The sequence below is a fragment of the Pseudorca crassidens genome, chromosome 14, assembly GCF_039906515.1.
Source record: "Pseudorca crassidens isolate mPseCra1 chromosome 14, mPseCra1.hap1, whole genome shotgun sequence".
In the NCBI taxonomy this organism is placed as follows: domain Eukaryota; kingdom Metazoa; phylum Chordata; class Mammalia; order Artiodactyla; family Delphinidae; genus Pseudorca; species Pseudorca crassidens.
Window position 1 is genome coordinate 33687615 of NC_090309.1, and position 13812 is coordinate 33701426.

Below are 13812 nucleotides of genomic sequence, written 5' to 3' on the forward strand. Positions count from 1 at the left end.
AAATAAACATTTCATTTCACCAGGGAATCAACAGATTTTGTTATTTTAGTTTGAGGAATTGGATTATAAGTGAAGGGCTTTAAAACTGGTTATGATTTAGTGTTTAGCAGGCAGTGAAGAAAAATGACCATTTGTTAATGAAACATCCCACAGTTTATTTAAATGATTCTGAATTTTGGAGCCAGAAATCCAAAATTTTTTTTTTTCTGCCAAACAATGTAAATTTTTTTAAAGCCTCCTTTTGTCATATTCTAAGAAAAAAGAGTTAAATAGCTTAAAGAATATGGGTTTTTTTTTTGAGTGTTATGCTCTGTAGCGTAAGTAAATATTTGTTTAAATTGATTTGACTTTAGAGAACTCCAGGTTCAGATTAAAATGTATATATATAGAACCTCGTTTGTTACGAAGTTTCAAATTTGGCTTTTTCAGTTTTAAACACAGCTAGTAATATTTTCTTTTGCAGCAAGAAAATATCTTTTTGTCAGCACGTAGGGGTTTGTGTGTGTGTGTGTGTGTGTGTGTGTGTGGGTATGTGTTGTTTTTCTTTGTAAAAAATTGAAACTTCTGATTTGTAAACATATTTTATTCTTATTCAGAGTTCATTGAGGGAGTCTCTCAGTTCAGTGTCAAAGGAGATAAGGAACAGAAGTTGAGGTGTAAGTATTTCTCTTCACTGAGTTCATTCTCCCTCTTAAGACCACTACCCCATACTGCATTATAACCTCCTTTTAAAATATTCTAAAAGATGTCTTTTATTCTAGATCCTTAGTAAACATAACAAAAATTTTACATTCTGGAGAAAATCCTTTCTGGACATTTGCAGTTTGCATTTTTTAATGATGTGTCATTGTTGCTTTTAGTTGGATAGAAGGAAAATAGAATTTCCTTCTACAGCCATATGAATTACATGTCTTAGATAAGAGATTTTTTTTAATTGAAGTATAGTTGATGTACAGTGTTTTATAAGTTACAAGTGTACAATATAGTGATTCACAATTTTAAAGATTATATTCCATTTATAGTTATTATAAAATGTTGGCATGAAAGTGAGAAGAAATGCTCTAATATGATTAGGTTAACTTTATTTACACTCGTTGTATTCAGAATTATTTAGCCAGAAGTCCACTATTTTGGTTTACATAGGCTGCCTCTATCATAGGGAACATCTGATATCTTTTTAAAACATTCAGCTCTTAACTAGAGAGATGTTGTATTTATAACAGTTCTCTGAGGTGCAGGCTATATGCAAACATCCTTTGCAAACGAACTCTTTTTGATACAAATGAGAATAATAGTAATAGCATTTGCTGTCTTTGACTGTATATTATCTCATTCGGTACTGTAAAGAACCTGAGAGGTTAGAACTATTATTAGCCCCAATTAAATATGTGCAGAAAATGAAGCTTAGGAAGGGTAAATAACTTACCACTAGGCTACACTAATTGGCCAAAGCAGTCTTGATTCCATGACTCATATACGCTTTTTTTTTTTTTAAGATTTTTTCAATGTAGACCTTTTTTTTTTTTTTTTTTTTTGATTTTTTGGCTGCATTGGGTCTTCGTTGCTGTGCATGGGCTTTCTCTAGTTGCGGCGAGCGGGGGCTACTCTTTGTTGCACTGCATGGGCTTCTCGTTGTGGTGGCTTCTCTTGTTGCGGAGCACAGGCTCTAGCACGCAGGCTTCAGTAGTTGTGACACACAGGCTCAGTAGTTGTGGCTCGCGGGCTGTAGAACGCAGACTCAGTAGTTGTGGTGCACGAGCTTAGCTGCTCCACGGCATGTGGGATCTTCCAGGACCAGGGCTCGAACCCGTGTCTCCTGCACTGGCAGGCGGATTCAGGGAAGCCCAATGTGGACCATTTTTAAAGTCTTTATTGAATTTGTTGCTTCTGTTTTATGTTTTGGTTTTTTGGCCATGAGGCATGTGAGATCTTAGCTCCCTGACCAGGGATCAAACCCACCGCCTGCATTGGAAGGTGAAATCTTAACCACTGGACCACCAGGGAAGTCCCATAGCCCATATACTCTTAACCATTTTCACCTAGAGACATCTCTGTGTAGGAAGGAGCTGTCCTCAGAGTAGAATTCTAATTGTTTGGCAGCTTATTGTTCTCTCTCTCATTGAAAGTATTCGTTTGTGATTGCCTTTGATTTTGCCATTGATTTTCCTTACTCTCTTTTTAGTTGCTTTCCGTATCTATGACATGGATAAAGATGGCTATATTTCCAATGGGGAACTCTTCCAGGTGCTGAAGATGATGGTGGGGAACAATCTGAAAGATACACAGTTACAGCAAATCGTGGACAAAACCATAATAAATGCAGATAAGGATGGAGATGGAAGAATATCCTTTGAAGAATTCTGTGCTGTAAGTACATTCATTAGTTACACTTCATGAAAACATTTTTAATACCACTTAATAGAGAATTCCTTTATTTTGCCCTAGACATTTCTACTTTTGATTTTGCCTAATTGCTCCATATTCAAGGTTTTGAAATGTTCTTTGTTGTAAGTGTTACTGATTTTATTCTCAGTGATTGTCTGATAAAATGCCACAAGAATGGTACTAGTAACTTTTACTTATTATTGGTAGCCTCCCAAATGAACAGCTAGGTTGTTTGAAAATACTTTTGTGGGAAATATGAGTTCATGAGTTTCAGCTAGGAATCCAGAGGCTTGGTTTCATGAGGACAACAGAAATGGAGTCCCTGTCCGTCTTAAACTCAGCAGCTAGGCCTTGTAAAAGGGTGATTTTATTTTTCTAAGCTACTGATGGGTAGTCCTTGTACGCTGGGGCAAGGGCTCCACAGAGGCAGGGGCTACAGTTGTGGGAAGGCCTCGACAACTAGCTCTAGGTGGAAACTGGGGCAACGGCTTAGCTTCCAGTTTACTACTTCTCTTCTTTACTCCTGCCCCTAAAGCAAAGATACTAACTTTTTGATGTGTTAAAAGCAGTTTTAACTGTAAGCTAGAGATACTGAGCAATGCAAAGGAAAGGCAAAGATAACAAAGAAAAAGTTTTGAAAAATTTCAGTCATGACTGGGAAATCTTTCTATAAAAGACTTTCCTCTTCTTCTCATTTTTTACTTAGATGACACCAGGGAAAACAAATTACTTTGTGTGTTATATAAGGACTTAAGTATCTACTTCAGCATTTAAGTAGAAGTTCACGTGATCCTTTAAGGATCTTTCTTCATCTCAAGGGAATACTATCTTTGCATTTTGTTTCAAAAAGTAGGGTGGTGCTCTAGTTTAAAGAACACTCGAGGTCTTTTTGGAAGAGATTAGATAGGCTTGAGCCTTGAGATTTGGAACCCGTGCCAGGTGGTACTGCTCTGTGTCCTGTCCCTCCGTTGTGTCTCCTCCCTCACTGTTTTTTTATAAATTAATTAATTTATTTTTGGTTGCGTTGAGTTTTTGTTGCTGTGCACGGGCTTTCTCTAGATGCAGCGAGCGGGGGCTACTCTTTGTTGCGGTGCATGAGCTTCTCATTGCGGTGACTTCTCTTGTTGCCGAGTGCAGGCTCTAGGCACTTGGGCTTCAGTAGTTGTGGCCTATGGGCTCAGTAGTTGTGCCTCATGGGCTCTAGAGCGAAGGCTGAGTAGTTGTGGTGCATGGGCTTAGTTGCTCCGCGGCATATGGGATCTTCCCAGACCAGGACTCTAACCCGTGTCCCCTGCATTAGCAGGTGGATTCTTAACCACTGCGCCACCAGGGAAGTCCTTCCTCCTTCACTGTTGCCAGTACTTGCTGAAGGACTCCCGTGGACGGACATCGCATTGTGTGCGACCTGAGACCATGCTGGTAGTGGCATCATAGGTAGCAGCCAGTTTTCGAAAGAAGGAAAAAAGAATAATTGCAAGACTTGAGGGAACAAAACAAAAAAGGGAAACTCTTGACTGGAGTGTTAATGGAAAGGATGTATATAAGTGAAGACTACTTGCATTTAGTAAATATAAACTAAAACTTGCATGTAAATCACTTACCAGTGAAAGGAAATTAAAATACATCCCTAGGTATAGAAATGGTACTATTTACACTGAAGACATAAGCTAAGCTTTGAGTTTGTTTTTCAGCATTTTGTGATAAATTGCCTTTACTTGTATTTTTGGAGGGCATAGTTCAGGAATGAAGAAAAATGTTTTGTGTATTAAGCCAACTTTTTGGAACATTTATCAAGCTCTTAACTTTGGCTTCATTGATTTTTCTTTATTCTGATTTCTTAAGCTATAACAGTGAAAGAGAAAGACAGTTTATGTATGTATGTATGTATGTATGGCTGCATTGGGTCTTCATTGCTGTCCATGGGCTTTCTCTAGTTGCGACGAGCGGGGTCTACTCTTCGTTGTGGTGCATGGGCTTCTCATTGCAGTGGCTTCTCTTGTTGCGGAGCATGGGTTCTAGGCGCATGGGCTTCAGTAGTTGTGGTGCATAGGCTCAGTAGTTGTGGCTCATGGGCTCTAGAGCGCAGGCTCAGTAGTTGTGGTGCATGGGCTTAATTGCTCCATGGCATGTGGGATCTTCCCGGACCAGGGCTTGAATTTGTGTCCCCTGCATTGGCAGGCGGATTCTTAACCACTGAGCCACCAGGGAAGTCCCAAGGAAGTTATTTTAAATAAGATCACATACTACATACCTACTTTAACATTTTCAGAATACTTTACCATGCACAAATATTATAAATGATTAGTGACAGGATTAAAGTTGGTGGACTGAACACATCTATTTACTTTTGCTTCCTCTCAAACCTCCACTGAAATTAAATGGGTTAAAAACAAAAGGTTATAAACCCACAAGGACCAAGTGAATAGCAGAGAGGATAGTTAACTAGATTTGGCAACTTATAAAGTTGAATGGTTAATTGGTTTAGCAGACAGGAGTAAAAATTCTAAGCTAGAAACTTGGAAAGCTGAGAAGCAACTTGGTTTATAAGTGGAATCCCTGAAAGGCTCAGTTCCCTAACCTGATTCCCTGGCAGCTAGACTTGTACCCTCCAGGCAAGAGGTGGGACAGCCCTCTTTGGGAAATCTGATCTCCAGAAATGGTCTTAACTGATCACTCAAAGCGCAGGCCACAGTCAACAGCCCCACTTTGTATGTGGAGGCTCTAGTGCCCTTTCCACAGGAGCAGAGAGCCATGGATCACCAGACATTCAAGGAAAGCCTCTAAAATGGATTATAGAGATGAGATAACACCTGAAAAAGAAGCTTGGAGAAGCAGGCTATGCAAGGCCAGTGACAACTTTCAAAGTAGAACAAAAATCTGTCATGGTTATCCTCAGGGATATAATATATTGGATTTTTGAAACAAAAATTGGAGAATATATAAAAGAGCTCTCGGACATTTAAACTTTGAAGTAGATTCTAGGAGGTCTAACACCCAGATGCTAGGGGTCCAGAAAGAAAATGCAAGGAAGGAAATGTCAAAAATGAATCAAGAAAATATGTCAGAATCAAAAGTAATGAGCTTCTTTGACCAAAAAGACTTACTGAGTACCCAGCATAGTATATAAAAATGTGGGCCTAGGCACATTGTCATGAAATTTTAAAACAAACAGATGGTTCTACAAACTTCCAAAGAGCTAAAGTAGAGGGGTAGGGGAAGGGTGTCATACAAAGAATCATAATGGTGGCAAATTTCTCAGCAGAGTTGGCAACTGGAAGGCAATGGAAGCATTGCCTTCACAATTTTGAGGGACAGTTATTTTCAAGTGAGAACTCTCAGTAAACTCAAACTAGGTGGTGGAAATAAAGACATTTTAGGTATGCAAGGCCTCCCTTTCTGGGAAACTACTAGAGGATGTGCTCCCACTATAAAAAGGTTATAAATCATAAAAAGAAGACAATGTGGGATCCAGGAAGCAGAAGGTCCAACATGAAAGAAGGAAATCTCTAGGATGATGGTGAAGGAGGATCCATAGATGACAGGCCTGGATGGGAGCAGGTTGGAAAGCTCTGGGAGTGATTTCAAGACAGTAAAATTGATAGAATTACATAATATATTTAAGTGCGTTTAGAACAAAGTTTAGGGTTGAATTAATGATAAATACATAGAACACCTGGCAAAGAAAAAGATCAGTTATTAACTGTAGCAAAACAAATGTGCAGGAAAGAAAAAGTAACTATAGTACACAATTCTCTTCTGCTGTAAGTAGTATTCTATATAGTCATAAATAAAATGCTGAATTTCTGCCTAATCAAAAAAAAGATACAATTTTTTGAAGCGTGGGAGAGGTGGGAAGTATATGTGGTAGGAGACAGAAGGGAGAGGTGTGTGTGAAAGTATAATCTTCATCTTCTGTGGTGGGAAGTCAGTGGATGATGCCTAAAACTTTGAATCCAAGAAAAAGCAATGTAGGGGTGTTATTTGGACACCTATAGGTAAATACTGAGAATCAGCTGAAAATTCTAAATGATTGCCTCTAAGTAAAAAGAAATTTGAGGGCAGGATAGCAAACTGCTGTTTTCATAACAGAAGTTGTAGAACTAGCTGGCTGTTTAAGCTTTCTTTTTCAAAAAAAAATTTTTAAGGTTTAAAAATAATACAGATGTAGCTATGCAGAACAACACGGATGAATCTCACAAACAACGCTGAGTGAAACAAGCCAGACACAAAAGATTTCATTTATAAAATGTATAAAAGCAGACCAGAGTAACCTATGGTGTTAAATCATGATAGTGACCACCTCTGGCGGGCGGTGGCTTGGGAGGAGGGAGGTGGCCAGTGCGGGAAGGGGGCCACGGAAGAGCCCCAGTGATGCCCTCCCTGGCTGCTGTTTACTTGGGTGTTCGCTCTGAAAATTCATCAGGCTGTGAACATTTATGGTTTACTTTCTTTATATAGGTTATACTTAATAAAACTTATGCCCCAAATAATAATACAGGTAATTGCACTTCACATGGCCATGTCAGTATTCACTGAGGTGTCTGTAACAACTTTACAAGTATTTGACTCCATGGGAAAGTAATGTGCAGAAAATTTTATTCATTTATTACTTTTTGATATATTGTAGAACAGACTGACAGTGAAGCCTGCATTTGGTTTCTGACAGTTTTTATGGTAACATCTGGTTATCATTTAATATTAAACTACTAAAGGCCATGTCGAAACGACAGACGAAAGAGTGGGCCAAATCCTGCATGTGGCCTGTTTTGTATGTTTTTGAACTAAAAAAGTTTTTTCATTTTAAAGTGGTGTTTAAAAAAAAAAATGGGAGAAGAGAATTCAAGAGAAACTATACATGGCCAACAGAGCTTGAAATATTTACTGCCTAGCCCTTTACAGAAAAATTTGCCAGCCCTAGTGCTAGAACACAAGAAAATGTTATCCTAGGAGAAGGAAGCCACGAAAGTTCTAACAAAAGACAATGCAGGTTTTTAAAAACAACAGCTTCTGGAAATGGCTAAAGTAGTATGTTTTTTAAGCTGTAGTTTTGGTAAGGTGGTTAGACTAGTACAAGGGAGTCCGTCGAACCTGGTCAAGTTTGATTTGTTCTCTCTGTTGCAGGTTGTAGGCGGCCTCGATATTCACAAAAAGATGGTGGTAGACGTGTGACTCTTCTGTAAAGAGTACCACCCAACACTTTTGCTTTCTTCTCCATCTCTGAAGATCTGCTCAAGACGTCCAGCAATGCTCTCTGTGTATTTAAATGGAAGTATTTTTCTCTGTGAAGCCACATTTTCCAACATGAGCCTCATGAAGCCAACTAAGTGTTATTGAACTCTTGTTCTCTCAATAACTCAGTGTAGCACTTTAAAGCTGAAGGACAGCAGCATGAAAAGAGCATATCAATGTGGTGAAGAAAGGGAAGGGGTTGGCTTTTTAATTTATTTTTCTTCATCTTTTATAACAAGAAAGTATCTATATATACATATGTAAATATTTATATATAGATATATGTAGCTTTCTATATGTGTAGTAGGTTGGCTTTAATTTAATATACTTGATTCAGAAGCAAAATGATAGAGTACAAAAGTGCCAAGCAGAACATTCAACATCCTTACTTTTATTTCACACAGTTTTATATATAGATTGAAGATTGTACAATTTGAGCCAGGTGTTAGGCCAGCTATTTTCCTTGTCCTGCCCTTTCTCTTTTGAGAGATTGACAAAGCATTTGTTAACATCTTATTATTTACCTTGATTACATTTTTGTAACAAAGGAGTTTGTGACTTTATTTATACCTGTGATATATTTCCAGGGACTGTGTCTCATTGCTGCGCAGCTTTGACGACGTCTCTGCTTGAGCAGAAAGTATAGTTCAGCGCTGCTGCTCTTGTGTTCATATAGCAACAGCACAGAGCTTATGGCCACCTCATTCTGTTACTTCATAACTAGGAGCCATTACATTCACTAGATGTCCCTGAGTAAGTGTCAGTTTGTTGTGATTTTATTCGCAAAGGACAGAAGCTATCTGAGGCAATCCTGATTTATCTCGGACATGACTTATTGAAGAGTTCCTGAAATAATCATGTAACTGCTTAGGATATCCGTTTATTTGTTTCATTACATGGGTGGTAAATTGTCATTAAGCTTACGTTTAAACCATAAATTTCCTTTCTCTGTTTCAAAAGACTTGCAGCTAATCTAAAACTGGTGATATTTAATGTGCATGTGTGTATCTCTACACCCACATATACTTATTTATGACTTACATGGGAGAAACCTTACTAATCTATATGCCACAGAAGAGCAAAATTATATCCAAACTTATACCTCTTAAATTTCTTTACCACAAGGCATAGAGAGTGCATAATGGTGTTCTTGATTTGCCCACATACGTAACAGGTAACTTAATAAATTTGTGTGATATAAAAGTAGTTTACCATGTTCCACCACTTGATATTATCCCTTCCCTTTTCTGCAAAGGTACTATTGGCTGGAAGAAGACATTCTGGTTAGCTTTGTAGGACTGTAGTCTTTCCCTATATAGTTTTTCTAGAAAACTGGTTTTATAATCATGAGTGGGAAAAGGCAGGTTGAATCAAGAGGAAAGAATCTTAATTTGGGCACACCCGCCTGCCATCGCTGTTCCTTCAGCTGAGTGCTGCACGCCATGGGCTCTGTCTGTGAGAGAAATCCCGGTGCTTGGTGTCCTTGCATGACATGGAGTTTTGCATGTAGATCGATTTAAAGTATGTACCTCTTGTTTACATAATTTGCATAATTTTAAAACATAATGTTGCCAAACTTTGGAAATGTTAATGTTCAAACTGAAAATCTCCACTACATGTAACTTTCTTCCTCTGGATCAGTACGTGGCTTATAATCCCAGCCAGTGGTTTGATCTGTTCCAGTGTCAACTGCCATGTGCTCTGCTTCAAGGGGGGGAACTAGTCTTTTGTGAATTTTTTGTACATAAGTATTTGTTACAAATATTTTAGCAAATGCTTTCTATTTCTCTTGCTTGTGCATATCTTGGCTGGCATTACAGAAAAATAGTGCAAACATTATTTCCTTACTGGGGACTGAGGGTTTTTTCTTTTTCTTTTTCTTTTTTTTTTTTTTTAGCGTGCGTGGGTGGGTGGGGAGGGATGGTTTATGTTGAATGTTTAGTTTTTCTTCTGCATGAAACATCATGTTGTGGGATCTTTAGAAAACTTCATACTGTATGAATAAGAAAATAAAATATTTGAAACTTGATTGAGTGTATTCACAGTGGTCTTCAGGCTTTCCCGGCCGTTGGATAGTCTTTTTTCACTCTTTCAGATTTTTTAAAAACTCTAGTAAGTTGACATTTGATCTTTGACTATGAGCCATAAGTAAGTCTGCTCTGTCACTGGGTGAAAACACAAGTCATCACAGTGACCTGCAGAACCCGGTGTGTCACCCTCCCTCTGCTTCCAGCCTCCTTTGCCTCCGTGCTTCCCCAAGCCTTTGGCGTGCTTCCTCTGTAGGCCTGTGCACCGTCTCTTCACCCCCCAGGCTACCCACAGGGAATGCTTCCAAGGGTTTCAGCCGTGTCCTGGTTCAACAGGAACTCTCCTGGCCACCATTTAAACACACTAATACACCTGATTCTCCTTTACCCCACTGTTTTCTTCCATAGCATTTAACCTCTTCTGACATGATTCACTTAAGCATTTTGTATTTGTCTTCCCCGGTTATGGAAATGACACGAATGAAAGCTCCCCAAGGGCAGGGATTTCTGTCCCTTGTTCACTGATAGACCTGGTTGTCTAGATTCTGCCTAGTTCTTAGTGTTTAATGAATACGTAATCAATGAATTAGGTAATAGGAGACACCTTGTTTCTACAGGTTGTGATGTTAAATTCTATCCACTACTTTCTCACTTCATAAAAGGTAAGCATTAGTATAATTTTGAGACTTTTATTCATTCAGCAACTCTGGAGGGTTCCCACGCCATGCCTGCGCTGTAATAAGCACTTGAGGTTCTTGTGACGGGAAATGATGTACCTGGCCCACGTGAATTATGGGCTCTCGGTGTTTTATACCCAAAACACCCATATTGTCAGGCATGCACTAGTTATGAGATACTGTGCACTGGATTCCTTGGCTCTTTGAACTAGGAGTATAGGTTAGTTAGGCCTAAACCAATAGTTAACATTTTAAACCCTAGGTCTCCCTTTCTTTACCTAGTTCTAATGGTCTTAAGAGTAGAAAAGATGACGAAGTGAAACAGCAATGCACAGAATGGGAGAAAACATTTGTAAATCGTGTATCTGCTAAGAGATTGCTATCTAGAATATGTCAAGACTACGACTCAAAAACCACCTGATTAAAAAGTGGGCAAAAGGACGCGAAGAGGTATTTCTCCAGAAGGATACACAAATTGCCACCACCACGTGAAAAGATGCTCAGTATCACTAGTCATTATGGAGATGCAAACTAAAACAAGATACCACTTCAGGCCCGTCAGCACTGCCATCAGCCAAATAAAAGCGTTGGTAAGGATATGAAGCAGCTGGAAGGCTTGTTGTGCATTGCTGGTGTGGATATCAAATGGTGTAGTCATTGTGGAAAAATGGTATAATGGTTCCTCAAATTAAACACAGATTTACCATATGACCCAGAAATTCCACTTCTGGATACTTGCCCAAGAGAAGTGACAGTAGGGACTAGAAGTGTTGGCACACCCGTGTTCATAGCGGCATTATTCACAGTAGCCAAAACTTGAAAGCAACCAAAACATCCATGACAGATGGATAATCAAAATGTGGTATATACATACAATGGGATGTTACTCAGCCATAAAAGGAAATTTTGACACATGCTGTAACACACATGAACTTTGAAGACATGCTAAGAAAAAAGAGCCGGTCACAAAAGAACAAATACTGTTTTTTGGGGGGGTTTTTGCGGTACGCGGGCCTCACTGTTGTGGCCTTTCCCGTTGCGGAACACAGGCTCCAGACGCGCAGGCTCAGCGGCCATGGCTCACGGGCCCAGCTCCGCGGCATGTGGGATCTTCCCGGACCGGGGCACGAACCCGTGTCCCCTGCATCTGCAGGCGGACTCTCAACCACTGTGCCACCAGGGAAGCCCAATACTGTGTTTTTTATATAAGTTCCTGGAGTTGTCAAGCTCATAGAGACAGAAAGTAGAATGGTGGTTCCCAAGGGCCAGGAGGAGGGGGAGGTAGAGTTAGTGTTGAATGGGTACACTGTCAGATGGGGAAGATAAAAGTTCTGGAAATGGTGGATGATGGTTGCATGAGAACGTACTTAGTGTCACTGAGCGGTACAGTTCAAAATGGCTAGAATGGTGAATCATGTCTATTTTACCACAGTTTAAAAGAAAGAGTAGACAAGATGGTAGAAATCTTTCTGGATACTTTCCAGGACTTAGAAAGAAATGCTGTTCAAGCTCATATATGTCTTGAAACAATTTTTGTTTTATAGAATGGATTTTTGTTTTGTCTGCATTGGGTCTTCGCTGCTGCACGTGGGCTCTCTCTAGCTGCGGTGTGCAGGCTTCTCTTACTGCGGAGCATGGGCTCTAGGCGTGCGGGCTTCAGTAGTTGTGGCGCACGGGCTCTACAGCACAGGCTCAGTGGCTGTGGCGCACTGGCTTAGTTGCTGTGCGGCATGTGGGCTCTTCCCGGACCAGGGCTCGAACCAGTGTCCCCTGCATTGGCAGGCGGATTCTTAAACCACTGCACCACCAGGGAAGTTCTTCAAACAATTCTTAGTCTTCAGAAATTCCCACATGCTCAAAAATCACTCATTAAATTAGCTCACATTTTAAGCTAAAGTCCACTGCCACTTCCACCTTTTACTAACCTTGGGCATTATAAATTTATCAGCTAGCCAGATCAAATTAGCGAGTCCTTGCTCAGGTTTGCTCCCAAACCTCCTTCAGATTACTGGTGTCTCTGAATGATTTCTTTCACCAAATGAGTAATTAACATTTGTATAATCCAAGCATTTTGCAAGCTGTAGGATGGTTATGTACACTGTCACCGTGTACTCAATAATCTAACATTAAGCATGCTGTCCCATGGTTCTGGAATCAGGAAAATCAGGTCTCTTTCCCAGATGCTCAATGAACATGAGCTTTCTTCTCTAGATAGGATGAGAATTGGAGTCCAAATCTTCTGGAACGACTAGGAGGAAACAAGTTCTCTTCCCTTACCGGCCACTGAATATCTAAGAAAATACTCCTCTTTCATGCCCATTCCCCAGCCAAGTAGCAATTAATATGTTAATAAACTGTTACATGATGTGTCCGAAATTGTACTAGATACTGAGAATCTAAAGATCGGAGGCTTTAGGGTGGGAGGCAGACACTAAAATAATCACAGGTTAGCATGACAGACGCCACAGAAATACGGATAAGCATTGCTGAGGTTTTTGGTTATTAGATTTCATGTCCAGGCCTTAGAGAAGAATTTGAAGAAGTGATTTGATCCAGGTCAAGATTAACTCCCACTGCAACTACCACTGTGATATAGTCAGATTTATTACCTCTATTTTTTCTTCATTATTCCATTCCAGGAATTAGCTGGGTTTCCTCTAACATTTTGTTTCCCTTTCAAGCCCCAAGCAGTGCTGATTCCCTGGGGGTTGGGGATGTTTGCCCAGGGAGAGGCCCAAAACTCAAGACGGTAAAAGTTCAGTATCCCAAATTTTAGCAACTGCCCAAGAAATATATTTGCTCTTATATTACTGATAGTTCTAACTACATAAGAAATCTTCAAAAGGAAGTAAATACCAGAAGATTACTTCACTTTAACATAGAAAACCCGTGTTTTTCCAATCAAAATGATGCTCTTTAAGAATCAGCACAAAATATTTATGGTTACGTAGCGATGGTTCATCTCAGCCAAGCGCTTTGGAAACCTGATTAAAACTGTGGACCCATTCCTTAGAAAAGTACACCCTAAGCACTCACAATTTTGCATATAACTTCCCGGACAAAGCGTGGCGGGTAGGCAAGTACCTCCTGAAGCCTTTGCAGGCTCCAGAATAAGGCAGTCCCGACAAATTCCTTTTCAAAAGGATGTGAGTAAAATGATATCAACATACACATACACTCTCCATGCTGTTGTGTTGCCAAAGGATAAAAAAATTACTGCTGGGACATTTCCAGCAATTTCCCACTGGATTCCCACTGTAATATTAAGTATATCTAATCCCAATGCAATGTACAAAATAGTTTGGGATAGTGGCACATGTAACTAATAGAAAGCTTAATAGCAATACTTTAAAACAACACTTTTTCTAGTTCTTACATGTACTTTCTAATACTCCTATCATTAAAGTTTTGGTCAAGGGTTGCAGAAATGTACAAGAGAATAACATCAGTTTAATGAAGTAGGTTCCTTTCATTAAAAAAATGCATAATATAAA

At 39.6% G+C, this 13812-nt stretch overlaps 1 protein-coding gene across 2 annotated transcripts in view; it reads left to right on the plus strand.

The window, feature by feature from the left end:
- PPP3R1 (protein phosphatase 3 regulatory subunit B, alpha) overlaps nucleotides 1-9643 on the plus strand; it is a 113218-nt gene extending 103575 nt beyond the window's left edge. For both annotated transcript variants that reach the window (XM_067704865.1, XM_067704866.1), the window contains 3 exons: nucleotides 597-656; nucleotides 2183-2367; nucleotides 7507-9643. In XM_067704865.1, coding sequence (XP_067560966.1) covers nucleotides 597-656; nucleotides 2183-2367; nucleotides 7507-7554 — 293 coding nt within the window. In that variant the 3' untranslated portion in view covers nucleotides 7555-9643. The remainder of the gene's footprint in view (nucleotides 1-596; nucleotides 657-2182; nucleotides 2368-7506) is intronic.
- The last annotated feature ends 4169 nt before the right edge of the window (nucleotides 9644-13812 follow it).